At 39.3% G+C, this 18,221-nt stretch overlaps 1 protein-coding gene across 4 annotated transcripts; it reads left to right on the plus strand.

Moving 5' to 3' along the window:
• The first annotated feature begins 684 nt into the window (after nucleotides 1-684).
• Nucleotides 685-11,678, plus strand: LOC105164507 (lysine-specific demethylase JMJ27). Of its 4 annotated transcripts, none has more exons than XM_088881745.1 (14): nucleotides 686-1,944; nucleotides 2,028-2,140; nucleotides 2,614-2,713; nucleotides 2,801-2,939; nucleotides 3,104-3,167; nucleotides 3,246-3,990; nucleotides 5,781-6,110; nucleotides 7,418-8,006; nucleotides 8,115-8,227; nucleotides 9,873-9,945; nucleotides 10,031-10,116; nucleotides 10,600-10,719; nucleotides 10,836-10,897; nucleotides 11,211-11,678. In XM_088881745.1, the coding sequence occupies exons 1-14, from the start codon at nucleotides 841-843 to the stop codon at nucleotides 11,302-11,304; spliced, it is 3,732 nt and encodes a 1,243-aa protein (XP_088737871.1). In that variant the 5' UTR covers nucleotides 686-840; the 3' UTR covers nucleotides 11,305-11,678. The 4 variants fall into 4 exon arrangements, with proteins under 4 accessions (XP_088737872.1, XP_088737873.1, XP_088737871.1 ...); XM_088881744.1 differs by having other exon boundaries at nucleotides 687-1,944; nucleotides 8,112-8,227; XM_088881746.1 differs by lacking the exons at nucleotides 10,031-10,116; nucleotides 10,600-10,719; nucleotides 10,836-10,897; nucleotides 11,211-11,678 and adding an exon at nucleotides 9,683-9,742 and having other exon boundaries at nucleotides 685-1,944; nucleotides 8,112-8,227.
• Nucleotides 11,679-18,221: the final 6,543 nt, after the last annotated feature.

An 18,221-nucleotide genomic window follows, 5' to 3' on the forward strand; every position in this document is an offset into this window, starting at 1 on the left:
CGTATTTAAATTATGGACACTTAAATTTAAAATATACGATTTTATTTTGTTTACACTTATAATATTATGCTCCCGGAAATCGCGTCGAGTGTGGCTAGTAGATCAAATTAAAATAATAAATTAGTAGAATACATCATAAATAAATATTAATCGTGAAGAATTTATTTTATTCATTTGAACTAAAAAGTACTAACTAATGAAATGAGACTTGGCTTTTCTAGACAATGGATAAAACACATTCGGTTAACTCAAATAAAAAAATGAATAAATTCGTACATTTTGTCAAATTCTTGTAAATGATATATATTAGAAAATAGAGATGTAAATTTTCATTTTTATCTAAAAAATATTTAGATTTATTAGTTTATAATTTAAGTTTAAAAAATTAATAATATATTTTTACCTTTGAAATAGTTTATTATCTGTCATATATTACTTAATTTTTAATTTTTAAAGTTACAATTACTTATAATGCTAATTACCTTTTTTATTAAATTAAAATATATTAGTTTAATTTTTTAAACTCAAATTATAAACTAATAATTATTAGTTTAGGGATATGTAATATAGTAGAAATGTGAATATAACCCTTTATTTAACAAATTTCAAATTTCAAATGTAAAAAAAAACCCTTTGATTTCCCCAAAAAATTTTCATCAAAACCATGGGCGGGGGAATGAAAAGCCAAAATCTCACATCTGCACACACACACAAACACAAATATATATATATATGTTGTGTTAAAATATGTATGTAGTAGTGAAATTGAAATCCCTTTGATTTTCCCTCTAAAACGCTAAACCGAGTTTACCACCAACTTCCCAGCAAGGCGCCAACTGCATGACCGGGGAGCGAGAGAAGACGCCGCCGGATGGCGTCCGGTGCCGGAGGAGTGACGGGAAACAGTGGCGGTGCCGCGGGCTGAGGGTTGGGGATCAGCCCTACTGCGAGAGGCATCGGTATTTGCTTTCTAGTACCGGCAAGAATTCTAAAAGGAAGGCCTTTGCTTCTGCCCGTGCTACTAGGGTTGTGGGAAAGGGGCCTCCTAAAGGCGGTGGAAGATGTGTAGGTGAGGAGAAAAGGGGTGTGATTCAGGAGAAGAGGTTGCGGAGTAAGGAGAAGGATGGTAAGAATGTGAAGAATTTAGATGGGGATGAGGGAGGGGAGGAAGTTGATACGGAGTCAGAGGATGGGGATATAGTAGGTGTAGTGAAAACGGGGAATACGAAGGGGTTGAGGACGAGGACAGAAGTGGCAGGGTCCAGTGTTGCGGGGAATGAGAGTGGAGAGGATGTGGAAGAGGAGAAGAGGCTGGAGTCAGTACAAAGAAGTGGTGCAGCAAGAAAGGAGGAATCAGACTTTTCTGAGGAGGATGGGAGCGGTATTGATGGCAGTTCAGAATCTTCAGATGAGGGTGATGATGTTCTTGCGGTGAAACTTGGTAAAAAAGATGGAAAGGCTGGGGCTTTGCTGAAGAAAAAGGGCGGCGTATTGCGGGGGAAGAATATGCAAGTGAAAAGGGAAGAAGAAAAAAGTGAAGAAGATGACTTTGGGTTTCAAGTGGTGAAGAAACGGGCGAAGAACAATGTGATGGAGTCCGGTAAAGAGGAGATTAAGAGTAAAGGCATAAAAGTGCGGGAGAAGACAATCCTGCTGATGAAGAAAACTGAAAACGAAGAGAGTCATTCTGATGGTGATTCAGAAATTGAATTGACGGATAGACAAGTGAAGACACCTGGGAGAACTGTCACTCTTGGGTCGGTTTTATATAGGAAGAAGGGCGAAGATCATAGAACACAAGAAAAAAAGATAGTTCACAGTAAGAGAGCTGGAACAGATGAACATAGTTCTGATGATGGCTCATGGTACAATCTAAGGAAAAGAAAATCTCCACAACCGATGGATGGACCAGGAGTTCTCACCAAACGGAAGTATACCAGTGATGTATGCTTGTACTCTGTGCTCTTTGGGTTTGTTTTTTAACTTTTAAGATTTGGAATTGAAATAAATTTACTTGAAACAAACAGGATCCCAGTGACCCTTATCAGATGTGTCATCAATGCATGAGGAGTGATAGGAAAGTTGTGAGGTGCAGCCAATGCCGCCGTAGGCGCTACTGTTTTCCTTGCATTGAGGCGTGGTACATTCTTTATACCTATCAATATCTAAGAGACTCTACCTTTTATCATTTTTAAAGGCAACATCATCATTACTTTGTCTAATGCAATAAAGCACAAAACTTAGTGGTGAAATATTGGCTAACATGAATGCTTTTAAGCATCATCAAATTTCATCGATTCCCTCTCAAATTAAGTTCAAAGACATTGATGGACCTAATTTAATAGCACACTGTAAAAACTTTTGTTTCCTTGTTTTGGTTTCTACAAGTTTCTACTCCTACCTTTGGGTTTATTATATGTTATACCGTGGAACAAGGAGAGGGCACCAACACTGAATGGGTGCAAAGTGATTATCCGGTTTGAGTGCTTTTCTAGAACTTGTAAGGGATTAAATTGGTTTGAAGTTGTACCTACTGTTGTAGATGTTATCAAGCATCTAAACCTGCTATTATTCGAGACTTCATTGCTTTTCTTGTTGGCGTGCTCATTATAGGTATCCTGAACTATCAGAAGAAGCTCTAACGGAGGCGTGCCCATGTTGTCGTCAAAATTGCAACTGTAAAGCTTGTTTACAAAGAGTTAATCTTCTTGAGGTTGTGTTTATGGTCTTCATGCTATGTGCTAATTCTTAACTTTTGATTAAATGTTTTCCCTCAACACTTTTCTGACTGTTGATGCAGAGTGAGTTTTCTGGTGATCCAAAAGATAACAGAGAAAAGATACGCTTCTTTAAGTATCTCCTTAGTTTCCTCCTGCCTTTTCTTGAAGATTTTAATCATGATCAGATCACGGAAAAAGATATTGAAGCTAAGATTCGTGGTAACTTTGCACATATTTCATTGTATTCATGTAATGGGATTTATTTTGGTTGATGGAGAAATGCTTTATAGAGAGTTGATTTGGCTCCTTTCATATTGTCTCTATGGTACATTAATAAACCTTTTCTATTGTTAGCCTTATCGGCATAATTTGCATTCATGCAGGATCAGCTCTATCAGATCTAAAGATAGAGAAAATTGACTTTTCTCCTAATGAGCGTGTATATTGGTAAGCTTCTTATCCGTGTGGATTAATAGTAAGTCTAGTACTGTCCTTGAATAAATGATGCCACTTCTTCTTGTGCAGCAATAGCTGCAGGACCTCTATAGTTGATTTTCATCGAAGTTGTCCGAAATGTTCGTATGATCTCTGCATCACTTGCTGCAAGGAGATTCGAGAAGGCTGTTTGAGAGGGTGTGACCAGGAGGTAGTAATCCAGTATATTGATAGAGGTGAACACTACTTACATGGAACAGAACCTTCTGTGACTTCCAAAAGGGGAAGAAATTTAATTTCATCCAGTAAGTCGAATTGTAGCACTGAGGAGATGCCATTGCCTGAGTGGAAAGTGACAGAATTAGGTGAGATTCCTTGTCCGCCAGAGGAAAGGGGTGGGTGTGGACATGGTAAGTTGGAGCTCAAGTGTTTTTTTGGTGAAAGCTGGGTGTCAGAGTTGAAGGAGAAGGCTGAAAATTTAGTTGTTGCCTGTGGACCTGCTGAAGTATCTCATATTTCTGGTCGATGTCCTTGTTCGGAATCTAATGACGGTGGTAGTGTTTGGGATGGGCAACTGCGCAAGGCTTCCTACCGAAGTTCTGGTGACAATGACTTGTACTGTCCTTTGGCAAGTGAAATCCAGCCAGGGAAACTGGAGCACTTCCAGAGACATTGGATTATGGGAGAGCCAATTGTTGTACGTGATGTTCTCAAACTCACATCTGGATTGAGTTGGGATCCAATGGTAATGTGGCGTGCATTCCGTAAGATTTCAATTAAAAGGGGTTCCTCTGACTTGATGGTGACAGCAGTAGATTGCCTTGACTCATGTGAGGTAAGCACTTATAAGAAACCACTTGGGGTTTATCCTAAAGGTGTGTTGATATATTTTCCTGTAGGCTTGGTTGGGAATGGTGTTTACTAGCTTTGCAGCATTAAGATGATTATACGCTTCACTTACGTTTTTCAATACAGAAATCCTTAATATTCCTTAAATGAATGAGTTTAATGTTTGTGGACAATGCAGCTCCTGGAGTACCTAATGACAAAATCTACTTGAAAACACAACAAAAATATGAGAAAAGCAAGAAGTTGTATATAGGATGTTGAATCAAATAGAGACGTTTTATAATGATAACTTGTTGGCATCTAATGTTAGTTTCTAGGAATATTACTTGACCAAAAAGCACAAATATCAACAAAAGAATCCAATCCCTGATAATTCGTTTATTCTGATTTCCTCTCTTCTTTCTTGTAAATTTGTAATGCTATACCAGAAGGTTGTAGGTAAATGTTGATAATTTTTGTTCCTTAGCAATTGATATTGCTTAGGCCTGGCTTATCAATTGAAAGGAAAATTCTATCTGAAATGAAACTTTTTATGTAACTTGCAATCCCAATTTTTTTATATTTTGTCTTTATTGAGATACTTTGCATTGGTTTCACTTTATCCACTGAGAATTGCCCTTGCCTAGATGCTAATCTTGACAAAAGCCTCAAGCTCTTTCTTGTACTATAATGGCCTCTATTTTCAACTCCCTACTAATTTTGTACTGAAGCACTATCTGTTTGGTTATGAACAACGTCCGAACACGAAATTGTTTCCTGAGCTGGATTTTTGCTATTCAAAACACTATTACTTGTTTCAATACAGGTTGTCATAAACAATCTGATAGTGTTATACTGTTTTGTTATATTTTTGTAGCCTAAATCCTTTCAATATTCTGTGATTTCATTCTATGCTTATTCCTATTTGTCCAATACACTTGATAAATTCTGTGAATTGAATTTGTTTATTTGGTTTTACTCTAGCCCGGTGAGGATTAAGCATTCTCTTATCTGCTGATTCTCTCTTTATTTTACTCCTCTTCGCTGCTGTTATTTTTCCTTGATTTAATCATTGCGTTCTCATAAATGGTCTTATCATAGTTCCAGTGCTAGCTAATACACATCCTTCTCAGCTCTATTTTATCAAGTTACTGTTCTTGGTACTATTTGCATCCTCAAAAAGGAAAAGCAAGTTGTGTGAGATCACCTTTACCTTTGGTGATTTTCTTCAGTGGAAATGGAAATGAGAAGAGCAGCTACCCTTATTTCTCTTTACCTTCCATAAGAAAATTAAGTAATTAACTTAAAAAGTCTGTTGTTTTGGCAGTTACTTCCTAATGGAAGTAGAGTTCATGAAATCCTAGAAATCTGGCACTGAAAAGTTGTTCTTTTCTTTTCTTTTTTTTTTTTAAAATAATAATTGTTTTTTTAATTTGGCACTGAAAGTTATTTCATCATAAGCCGTTAGCCAAATAAGGTTCCCTTTTTTTGTATTGTTAATGTGTAATGAATTTAATGCTTTCTGCTGTTCCTTCGGCGAATCATTGATGAATTTTCTTTTCATTATATAGAGTTTCAGTGAATTGTTATTTTTTTAACAGCTATGATGGTTTTGCCAGTAGAAAAAATTTGTAGATTATGATGTCTCATCAACTAGACTGCAACTTTGATCTATCATTTGGCCATGCAGATGAATGCTTTCCGTTTTCATTGTCTCCATACTTTATTGTGGTTCTATGTAGATGACAACCTGTTGGAAATATCACAAAAAATTTCAATTTTAATGTGAATTTGTAGGTTGATATAAATATACGGAAATTTTTTACGGGTTACTCAGACGGTCGCAACTATAAAAACTCCTGGCCTGAAATGCTTAAGTTGAAGGATTGGCCGCCATCCACCTTATTTGAGAAGCGATTGCCACGCCATGGAGCAGAATTTCTTAGTGCCTTGCCCTATAAAGAGTACACACACCCACGTTCTGGAATTCTGAATTTGGCTTCAAAATTGTCAACTGAAATGCTGAAACCGGACCTTGGGCCTAAAACATATATAGCATATGGATTTGCTGAAGAGCTTGGACGTGGGGATTCTGTAACTAAGCTTCACTGTGATATTTCAGATGCGGTAAGGGATATTTCAATATTAATAAATTGCTTAGTTAATTGTCTTGAACTAAGTATTGCACTGGAAGATATATGCACAAATGTCAAAATCACCATTCAAATTACCAAATTGTATAGTAACTTGATGAAAATAGCATCTTGAGGTCCATTATTATACCAAGTAATTTAGGTAGCTTGGTTGGGAGTAATTCAGTTTAGTGTAAAGAAGCCTTATTAGGTCACTTCAATATTTTGTGGCATGTTACCTGGTACAGAGTTATTGCTGGCAAAGAATATTACATCTCCTGAAAATTAATATCATTTTGTATGCTCCTAACCTATGGCTCTGATATTCTTATCCCCTTAAATCTTGATGTGCCTTTCTCTTTTCTTGTGGAATCCTGCTTGGTTGGGATTACACTGCATAATTTACACGTTACACTGGGTTGATATGCAGTGGGTGTGTGTAATATTTAATGAAGGCATATTAAATATCACAGGGCCCACAGCCATTGGTTGGGAATCACCATCTTGATATGCAGTGTAATCCCAAACAATTTACAGGCAAACCTTTCTTTTATTTTGGCTGTTTTTTCCTTAAGAAATTGTCTGAAGAGCATGCTGTTTTGATTACGAGCATAATGCCTGTCACACCTGCACTTTCCTTTTCTCTTCACTTCTGTTTGGCAAGCACCCATGAGATTCTGAAGAATAATTTTCTAGGCATGATTTCCTTCAGAAAACAATTAATAAAATTAGAATAGAATTAGATCTGGGGCCCTTGATCTGTGGGTCCATACTGCATTATATTGAATAATGTTATTGGACGTGAAACAAACCTGTCCTTTGGCTGTGAAAAAATGAGTATTTGGAAAAAAGATTCGAAAAATGGTCTTAGTTGGGAATGGGACTGATAAAAAAAGTAGCTTTTAGTTGATTGCTGGTTTGGCAACGAGCACAAAATGTGAAGAACATTGCAAGAAGCTTTCATATCTGTCGGAGGGAGCATAATCTTTGACAAATTTTCTTCCTTGTAGTCCCTTTCGCCTGTTTGTAATATATTAATTATTCTTTTTTATTTTCTCTCCTTAAATATACAGATATTATCATATCAACTTTCAAGATGGTCATCCCTCTTCTAAAAATCTTAGGTTATCATCAAATAGAAAGGGGAGAACAGTTTTTCTGACACGGTATTGGAATGACACATCTGGATATAGGGCTCTTAGTTTTTCTTTTTTAATTTTTTGTTCTGTGCTGTTTACACTGCTAGTTAATAACTTGCAGTTTGAATATTTTTAATATGAGTGGATTTATCATACTATTTAGGTGAATATTTTGTTGCACACTGCTGATGTGGCTCCTGAGAAACGTGAACTTTCAAAAATTGAAAAATTAAAGGAAAAGCACGTGATACAAGATCAGAGAGAACTTTTCTGTAATGCCAATGCAAATCACAAAGAGACCGGGATAGCCATGCAGGAATCTAATGCCTGCCTGAACTTGGAGTCTCCAGGCTCATCGCCTGTTGAAGTATTGCTTCCTGTTGCTGCTGCTGCTAAAGGTAGAAATGAACAATCTCAGTCTTCTGGTGACCAGAGTACAAATGCTAAAACTAAGGTGAATGATGATGAGCCCAAGGTGGAAGATACTGACTCTTTGCTCATAAACGTTGAAGACAGCCTTTTGCTTGATAACAATATTAAGGAATCAAATGCAGCTTCTGGATTGGCATCTCAGAATAAGGATGGCAGTGATGTGATGGTTGGAATTGTGAAGAGGACAAAGGGCAATAGATGCGGTAGAAATAAAAAATTAAGTAATGCATTGAATGGGAAGTCAGCACATATTGCAACTGGCTCACAAAAGCTTCAAGAAGTGAGGAATGCAGAGGAAATCAACATTGGGGCAGAAAAAGGTAATTTCTTCTCATGTTAAATTGCTCAAGGATCACGTGCACCAGGCGGGTCAGTTTTTCCTGGTCAGACTAATTTTAGGTGTCCTGCATTTGTACCATATATAGTAGAGGGAGGTGCCATTTGGGATATTTTCCGTCGGGAAGATGTCCGTAAGCTTGAGGAATATCTTAGAAGACACCATAAAGAATTCAGGCATATCCATGGTTGTCCGGTGGAGCAGGTAAGAGCAAACTTATAATAGTAAAGTACAACCAAACAACTGTTGCTTTATTGTGGGACAAAATTATAGCTTCTTTTTACATTTGAAGAGTGAGCGTATGTGATGTTCTCTGAATTGGATTATTTTAAATAAATGTTACTGAGTTTGGATTTGCGTAATTTTCTTAGTTGAAGAAGTAACCAAAACAGAAATAATGATATGTTATTCATTAGGTTATGCTTCTTATCCCATAGATTATGGAGTTCCATTACATGACTTGAATCCCGGCTTTCCTGTTAACCAAGGATATGTGGTTGGCTGAGCTGCATATTTATGTTTTAGCAGCTGATTTAGTCTGTACTTATGTTTGTTTTAATTTTATGTTCTGTCATATCCATTTGTTCATTGCGCATTTCGATGACCTGCGAAGTAATCATTTTGGCTTATTAGTTCTGCTGAATATTTTAGTTGCTCTTTTGGTAGTTTAAGCCCATTATTTAATTTGGCTCATTTTCGTCTTGAGAGGTGGAAGACTAAACACAAATGTAGTCAGGTGCAAAATGCTATTACACGGAGAAGCATGCACTTTTCTTCTCTTTGTTCTACATTTAAGCTTCTCATTTCCTTTGCTGGTTAATAGGAGGATACGCGTGTACTGTGCTGATTTTGCTAATTTTTCCCAACCCAACTTTGGCCCAAAGCACCTTAATAGTCCAATCCAACAAGAAGTGGCCCTTGCTGTGTAGAACTTTTAGTCTTTCGGTGGTTGGAGTCATTTTTCTGTGTTATGATTCAGGTTTCCTATATCTTTTATTAGATCATGAATTAAATGTTTAATTATTTCAAATTCTATTGTATTCATTGTCTTCTCGTTTATAATTGTATTCAATAGATTTTACAAATTAATCATAGTTAAAAGCATTTAACATAGAGCCCGGTAAAATATCATATGAAGTTAATAACTCCACAACTAACATTATTCAAGTTTTTAGCATTAGATGCAAGTCCAAAGGTCACAAATCTATCACTCATGCTATAACAAAATACTAAACTATCAGCGGAACTGAGTTCATAGGTCTCCCACTCTAAATATATCCAGTGTCATTCAACGTGTAACTAATTCATTAGGCATAAGAACTAGTCTTGGTACTTGAGTTTTAAATTTTTTGATAAGACAACAAAATTATACTACATAAGGACTAATTAATTAGTCTTATGTGAGATGCGTATATAAGCATAAATGTTTAGATTTCATTTATTGAAGCTAAATGTGGTTTGCTGTCATCTATACTTCTCGAATTAACCCTAGACCACCTATAGGACCTTCAACCACCAATTATATTGTGGTTTGGTTGGGCTTATTGGTTGGAGTGATTGTAGTTGAAGACCCTATCGGTTGATGTTCTTTTCTCCCATTGATGCATGCTCACTTACCTAATAAAGCTCTTTGTTCACATTTGTTTGGTCAAAATGTAGCAACTTGGGCGGCCGCCTGCTTTGGTCATCTCGTTGAGTGACGAATAATTCTTTGAACTGGTATATGGGCAAAGTAGTGCTTGTTTCTTTTTTCCCCTTTATGGTAATAAATTTCATGGTCAAATGTGAGCTAAGACTATTTAGTTCTTTTGTAATTTATTGTCTGTACCCTGAAAATGTTTTTATGCAGGTTGTACACCCAATTCATGATCAGAGTTTGTACTTGACCTCTTATCATAAAGCAAAACTCAAGGAGGAATTTGGTTCGTACTGTTGGGCTTCCCTGGCTAGTGCTTTTTTTGTTCCTTGTCATTGTTTTAGTTACGTTCTGTTGTAAAATTTATGTAGGAGTTGAACCATGGACCTTTGTGCAAAAACTTGGAGAGGCTGTTTTCATTCCTGCTGGATGTCCTCATCAAGTCAGAAATCTTAAGGTACATCAACCTTTGGATTAGCTTGTTGCAATATTATATTGATATTGACTACCTATCATTAATGCGTATGTGACTTTTGAATTATTTCTAGTTCGGCCTATTAGTTGGATTTCCTATCCATATTACTCCCTTGGGAACTGCAAGTCTTAATGCCGAACTTATTTGCCTGTTAATCTTTTATTTTCGCCAAGCCTCTGTTAAAACTACAGTTAGTGATACTTCATTTTACCAAAAGCTCTTGAAGGATAGAAAAGTCTGTAGTGCAGTTATAGATGAAATTCAGATCTATTAAAGATTTCTTACTTTTATCCTTGCTCAGTTGTGTATTTGTTATTTACCAGTTACCTGAGAATCTGTAGGTTTCTACCAACTTTTTCCTTAAACCAATCTGGTGTTAGTTAAATTTGATCTCACATTCCTTGTTATAATTCTTAATATTGTGGCACCAATGTTCCTGATTGATGTTCCCTTTGCAATTTGCAGTCTTGTATAAAAGTTGCTCTTGACTTTGTTTCCCCGGAAAATCTTGGAGAGTGCATTCGCTTGACTGAGGGGTTTCGTACTCTTCCCCAAAACCACAGAGCTAAGGAGGACAAATTGGAGGTACATATGCCTTTGGTTTGATTGTTAGGATATTTCACTTGCAGCAGCTCTTGCCTTGTTGGATTAAAAAGTCTAGTAACGCACTAATGCTCCTATGGTTGCATAACTTGAAACAGGTGAAGAAGATGGCTATATATGCATTACAAGATGCTGTTTCTCATCTCAAGGATCTAATCTTGTGAGTGTACCTTGCATGAGATCACTCTCTTGCTAATTCTTTAGGCACCCATGCCTTTTCGACTCTTTGCTAAGCAAGTTGGATTCAGTTTTGTCATGCATAGTCTTTGGGGGAAATGTTCTTGGAAAATGGGTCTTGGTAGTCAAAAAATGTCAAAATTGAATTTTTCACAAGATCTGAATTCTTTTTGAAACTTGTCACATGTGTTGCCATAAGATTGCAAATAACTAGCTATTTTAAAGGATCTGCATGTGCGTGTACGATGCAAATATCCCACCTCTAAACTGACACTAAAAGAAACTTCAAACCTCAGATCTGCAGAACAAGAAGCTGACAACCAGATTTGTGGAACCATGCAATCGGAGCCAAACTCAGGTCAACAACCGGAAGATCCTCACTTACGATGAATTTATCAAGGTCAACACGTATCATAAGCCTAATCATATTTTGTTCAGACTAATTAGGTCCTGCCTCAGGCTTGTAGACGACGACCATTTTGAACTCTGTCGCCAGTAATCATGTGTCCTGGTAACACTTCTACTCACCAATATAGTCTAGTTGGCCCTGCAACACTTGATCTTGAGAATTAATCTGTTGGTAGTTCTTTTTTGCTGTTATATTTTGCGGTTTAAACTTCTCTTCTGGCCCTCTAGCCCAGTGATTTTTTTGTGTAAATCTTGTTAATATGCAAACACTGTGGCCGTGGCCATCTTGTACAGCAGTAAGTAGAATTAACTGTGCAACTGTGGTTATTAATCAATTCGTGTCTATATTTATTATCTATGGTTATATTTATTTTTCTCGTCGTCAAAGTATAATCCATTTTCTTCAGATTAACTAATTTTGCAATACTATTGTTTATATGAATAGTAATGTAAATTAATGTCGATATGATTTTATATTTTGATTTCTTTGTTATTATTATTATTATTATTATTCTGTTTTAGTAAAATGTATTTTTATCGTTGTTAATATACTTCAATTTTTTTAGTAAGTCCTTTTTGGAGCTTATTGAATTATGTAAACTCTGTTGTCCATTTTCAAGTTTTTAATTTAATCATTTGAATATATTTCTAAGCAAGACTATACATAAATTTCTTTTGAAGAATTTGTCTAGTTCCTCTGTATTTATAGATAAGTTAAACATAAATATGATGTGGGTGCATATTTATTATGATTCTTTTTTAAAAGTACATATAAATTCTGTATATTTTAATTTCCTATAAAGAGAAAAATATGAAGGAATATTAGTTTCATCTTTACTTGAATTCAGTTCAAAATGAGATGTATTTAATAAGTGATGGAATAGGATAATTTTGAAAATAAAAGCTAATGTGAGCCATCTTTATATTAATTTTTTGTTTTTGGGTAAGTGTTAAATGGTTTGGTTTTAGTAGTAGAACAAAGGATATTTCCTTCAAGCTCTGTCATTAACATTGGTTTTGTTGGATGTCAACCTTATAATATTTTGAGCACTTTTCCAAAAAAAAAAAATAAAAATGCATCAATGAGATATAAAAGAGTACAATTGCAACAAGTATGTGCTGCTCCTAGTCTTTCGCTTGGGGTTGGGGACCCCAAAGCAGGCAACTAATTCAAATATAGTGAAATAAATAAATAATTATAAAAATACTGTAACTTTCAGAGAATTAAATTTTTAGGCAAAATTGGGATTTTGACAAATAAAGAGTATCATTTTTATATTCACAAATATTGTTTAGTGACACAATGATATCATTTTTTCTTGATAATACTCTTAAAGTTGTCGTATTTTCTTTCTTTCTGGTGTTGGACTTCTTGAAATTCATCTGTTTGATTATATGGGAAAAAAAATAAAATACTGTACAATTCTGTTGAGTTATTTAATAAGTTATGCAAGAAAGGGCCATGACATTTTTATACCTTTGGTATATGAAATAGCAGAATCATAAATTAAATTGCTAATGATAAAATGTTTCCAAAAACAATGAAAGATAAACTTCGAAATTCGATAAAAGTCTCAAACTACTAATGAAGACTTGAGATTGTAAAAATATAGTAAATGTAATTAAATTTAATATAATTCGTAAGCAATTGTAAAAATATAGTAAATGTGTCTGATGGGGGTAAAACCCTATTCTCTCATAAAAAGACAACTTTGCTCCTGATGGGGCCCAAAATCGCAAGCTTGCCAGCATGACCCGTGCCACTTTTACCGACCCGACCCGACGACCTGAGACACGTGGCGCGCGCATAGCGGATCGATAGACCCCCAGGTTCTCTATAAATACCTCTCAGTCAGTGCATTAAAGGTACGTCGTCTTGACCGCATCTTACCTTCAGGTCGCTTCAGCTCGCTATTTTCCTAAGCGATCCCATATTTCGACCTCAACCAAACACTGACTTGAGTATCGGAGGGCCTTAGCTGGGGGCCACCCCAGCAAGCCTAACGATCTGCTTCTTTTCTCAGGGCCCAATCACTAGTCTGGGGGAGGAGCGACCTCGAACCGCTTGGGAGATCGAACCAAGGAGGTCGCGTAGATTTCGACCCGGATCAGTTGGCGCCGTCTGTGGGAATCTGAGGAAAGCCCCTTTTTAGATTTGGTTTGAGGAAGAATTCGCCATGTCAGAATCATCAAGGCGTGAACAAGAGGGAAGGTGGCATCTAACCGATGAAGAGAAGCAGCGGATGATCGGGATAGCGAGTAAGAATGTCATGGATGAGCACTGCCCATCTGTTAGGGAACCATCGGGGGAAAGACGGACGGAAGAACGGAGGAAAATGATCTTGGGTGGTCAAGTAGAAGGAACTGTTCGCATAAGGAAGAATAAGGAAGTAGTGCCAAGAACTAGTCGGGTGAGAGAGAAATCAGCTACCGCATCTAGCAACAATAAGGCAGGACAGCCAGCGATCTCCAGAGCTGAAGTGGGAGGCGTAAGTAGGCAGATAGAGAAATTGAAGCAACAGCTAGACGACCTGAAGAAGCGAAGCGACCTGAAGAAGCAAGGCGACCGGGCTAGGCAAAATACGAACTCGCCCTTCACCAACGAAATGCTATCCGAAGTTGTTGGTCCAAATTTTTGATTACCCGATCTACCTAGATACGATGGGACGAAGGACCCACGCGAGCATATCACTACGTTCGGAATGGTAATGAATCTATATAGGCAAACGGATTCTATTAACGCAAAACTGTTTGTGACTACTTTGACAGGGAAGGCACAAGAATGGTTCACCAGCTTGCCTAATGGGACCATTGGATCATATGAGCAATTGATACACAGGTTCGCATACCACTTCGCCAGCAGACAAAAGTCAAAAAGATCAGCGATCCACTTATTCGCGATCCGGCAAGGAAGAGAGGAATCTCTTAAAGATTTTATGGGGAGATTCAATAATGAGACATTGGAGGTGCAGGAGCTGCGGATTGATATGATGACGAGTATATTAATACACAGTTTAAAGAAGGGACCATTCGCATCAGCGTTAGCTAGAGATCCTCCCGGAGATGTGGAACAATTGATGCTTTTGGCCCACAAATATATCAACGAGGAGGAGATGAATGCAATCAAGGATAGAGAATGGGAAGGAGATCGAGAACGAAGACGAAATTGGCGAAGGTAACATGAGAGGGGACCTTCTCCGCCAATATACCACTAGAACGCGACGACCGTCACCTCCAGAGAGCAAGCGTGATGAGGATTGAAGATAGCAATCCACTACAGTGGGTATGTTCGTGTCTTTATTTCCATGACGGATGATTGTTATGTTTTTGAAATATTAGTATTTACATCACAAATCATGTACGCAATTACAATATTTGGTTGTATTAGCACGTATGAATGTTCACATGAAATAAATAGCTCCAGTGGTATCCTATTCTACGACGCAATATCATGCCGCCACCAATCACGCGACCTGAAAAAGGCGCGACCTCATGTGTCTGCGAAAGACCACCAATTAAACGATCTCATGTGTCTGCGAAAAACCACCAATCACGCGACCTGCAAAAGGCGCGACCTCATGTGTCTGCGAAAGATCACCAATCACGCGACCTGCAAAAGGCGCGACCTCATGTGTCTGCGAAAGACCATCAACTACGCGACCCGCAAAGGCACGACCTATTGTGTCTGCGAAAGACCACCAATCACGCGACCTGCAAAAGGCGCGACCTCATGTGTCTGCGAAAGACCACCAATCACGCGACCTGCAAAAGGCGCGACCTCATGTGTCTGCGAACGACCATCAACCACGCGACCCGCAAAGGCACGACCTATTGTGTCTGCGAAAGACCACCAATCACGCGACCTGCAAAAGGCGCGACCTCATGTGTCTGCGAAAGACCATCAACTACGCGACCCACAAAGGCACGACCTATTGTGTCTGCGAAAGACCATCAACCACGCGACCCGCAAAGGCACGACCTATTGTGTCTGCGAAAAACCACCAATCACGCGACCTGCAAAAGGCGCGACCTCATGTGTCTGCGAAAGACCATCAACTACGCGACCCGCAAAGGCATGACCTATTGTGTCTGCGAAAGACCATCAACTACGCTACCCGCAAAGGCACGACCTATTGTGTCTGCGAAAGACCATCAACTACGCGACCCGCAAAGGCGCGACCTGTCGTGTCTGCCAAAGACCATCAACTATGCGACCTGCAAAAGACCGTCAACAACGCGACCCCTCGTCTATAAAGGACCACCAACTACGAGGCCTGGAAAGGGTACAACCCGTCAGGATAACATAAGGTGCAAAATCGTCTGATGACCATTGATTATGCGATCTAAAAGAATGCATCCTCCCTGTCAGCCGAAACCGATCAATGCGATCAGGGAAAGTGCTTGAAAATCCCTCCAATTCTCCCTATATTTGAGGTCGGATTGATGATTACCTTACTAATGGGAATTCTTGGAATACGAAGATGAAAGGGGAATCTCTCATAAAGAAGAAAGTTCATTGAGAAGAAGGATAATTTACAGATACAACTCTGAGGTAAGCACAGTGATCTGCGTAAATGATTACAAATTGAAATACAAGAGCCTACTTATCTACTGCATCTTCGCCCCTATTCTCAAGTTCCTCCACCAAGACCGCAAATTCATCATTATGTTTCAAAGGGGGTTCTTCAGGGAACGCCGCGAGATTACCATCCAAGGACGGGTCGGTCCAGTTCGTGTCGAACCCATCGGCAAACCCCTTCAGCTTCTTTATTTGAGAAATGCAGCGATTAAAACCTTCTATGAGGTAGTCAGCAGACTTAGCTTCTACAGCGGTTGTGAAGGCGGTAGATTTCATGAAATCTCGAGCTCCCTGTAACCGAGTGTCCGCTAAGGTCTTCTTATAGTTATCAGAACTCAAGTACTGGTCGCGACCTTGATTCCGGGCAACTTCGAGCTTGTGTTGATACTCTTCTGAGGAGAGGTATTCTTCTCGGCCGACCACCCGACCCGCCGAAAATCCTTCAGCCTTAGCCGACTCCACCGAAGATGCGACCTTCTGCCTGAGCTCTCTTAACTGAGCCTCAAGCTCAGACTTCTGAGCCTCGAGCTCGACCTTCTCTTTCTCACAGGTCGCTAACTTCGAGCTCTTTTCCTCGAGTAGCTTGTCAGCGACCATCTTCTCATGTCGCCAGTAATTGCACTTCAAGGACAAATGATGCCCGAAAGCTGAGACCTACATATAGCAGCAGAGAATTAGTTAAGGCAAAAACAAAAGAAGTTGATGAAGTTGGTAGAACACTACCTGTGCGAGGGAGTGAGCGAAGTTCTGCTCGACCCGAATATGCGACATGGGAGCGAGGAGAGCTTGATCGCGAGGCAGGATGGTGGATTTATACAACTCCCAGGAGTCTTGGCCAACATGGGTCTTCAGCACAGAACTTTGACCCGAGATGGCCCAGTTCGGTATCAGTTTCTCACCCTCCATGGCAGCAGGACTATATGAAGGCGATTGGAGGTCCACCTGGGTCTCTCTCCACCAGGCAGTCAATTCGTCAACTACCTTCAGATTCTCGCTCTCCGCTGAAGAATTTGCCTTGGATTTCTTTTGAGAAGGGGGATTAGGTCGCAGGGAATTACGCTTCCTCTTGGACGACTCTGAAGCGACCTGTTTCCCCTTGGATTTCTTCCGTATGAGCGGTTGAGGATCACTTTGTTCTTCGGAACCAATCGACAGATGCTCAGGAACGGGATCGTTATTTTCACTGGCGGCCTCAACGGGAGTCGGGCACGGCGAACTCAGAGAGCGAACTCCGTGCGACCTCGGCGCATTTTCTGAGGGAGCAGATGGAGTACGCTGGGAGTCTGGTCCCAATGGAGGAACTGCTCGCTTAGCCCTTTTGGCACGAACCATTCTTGCAATGCGGGCATCCATCACGACAGAATCTGCAAAGATACAAACCAGTCACCACTAAGTACCATAAATTATGAACAGAGGGAGGTAAGAGATTGATCACCTAAAGAACCCCGGGTTCGAATAGGTGCCGGACTGAGACCTGCGAGCTTCAGGGTATGCTCCGTCAAAAGCAATTTGGCTTCATATTGATACTGGGTGATAGTAACAATCAGGTCGTCATCTAACCCTACGCCGTGGACTTGGGGTACGGGTTTAGTAGTTCGCCAGTCACAAGGGAATGGCCAGACTTGGTTAGGAGGAGGTCGAAGGAAGAAAAATTTGTCTTTCCAAGAGCCCACATTGGACTTTCACTTGGTAACAAAAGAGCAGTTTGGTTTGGCAGTGAGAGAAGGAAGAATAATTTCGTAATCTAGAGGAATATAATACCTCTCTCTAATCGCGTCAGCTGTCAAGTATAATGTACTCTCAATGGTTAGCCAAGGTTTATCAGTCGATTCGCCCTCACTATGTTTTGGGGTCATCAGCGGGATTGTTGTTTTCGGGTCGCTTCTGCCTACGCTAGGAGATCCTATCTGTTTTCTACGAGCTATGGGCATTTGTGAGGTCGCAGATGAGCTGCCGGGACTACCCGAAGAACTAGCAGATGAACTACCAGAACTACTCGATGAACTACCAGAGCTACTCGATGAACTACCAGATGAGCTACTAGAACTACTAGGCTTGGAAGACATAATATTAAAAGGAGGTCGCTCGGAAGTACCTGGCTAGAAGGCAGGTCGCAGCTGGAAAAGGCAGGTCGCGCGAGAAACGATTGAGATTGATAGTGAAGAGCAGAGCAGCAGTCGACCCCCCTATATTTATAGGGGTAAATTTATGGAGATTCGTGTCGAAGACAACGGTCGGATATCGAGATAGGCGGTGATGATCTAAAGGACGAGATCGATGGACCATTCGACTTTCCTTAGCGTGCTACTCACACTAAGAA

Source organism: Sesamum indicum, linkage group LG6 (genome assembly GCF_026168435.1).
Source record: "Sesamum indicum cultivar Baizhima isolate 11 linkage group LG6, ASM2616843v1, whole genome shotgun sequence".
Lineage (NCBI taxonomy): Eukaryota > Viridiplantae > Streptophyta > Magnoliopsida > Lamiales > Pedaliaceae > Sesamum > Sesamum indicum.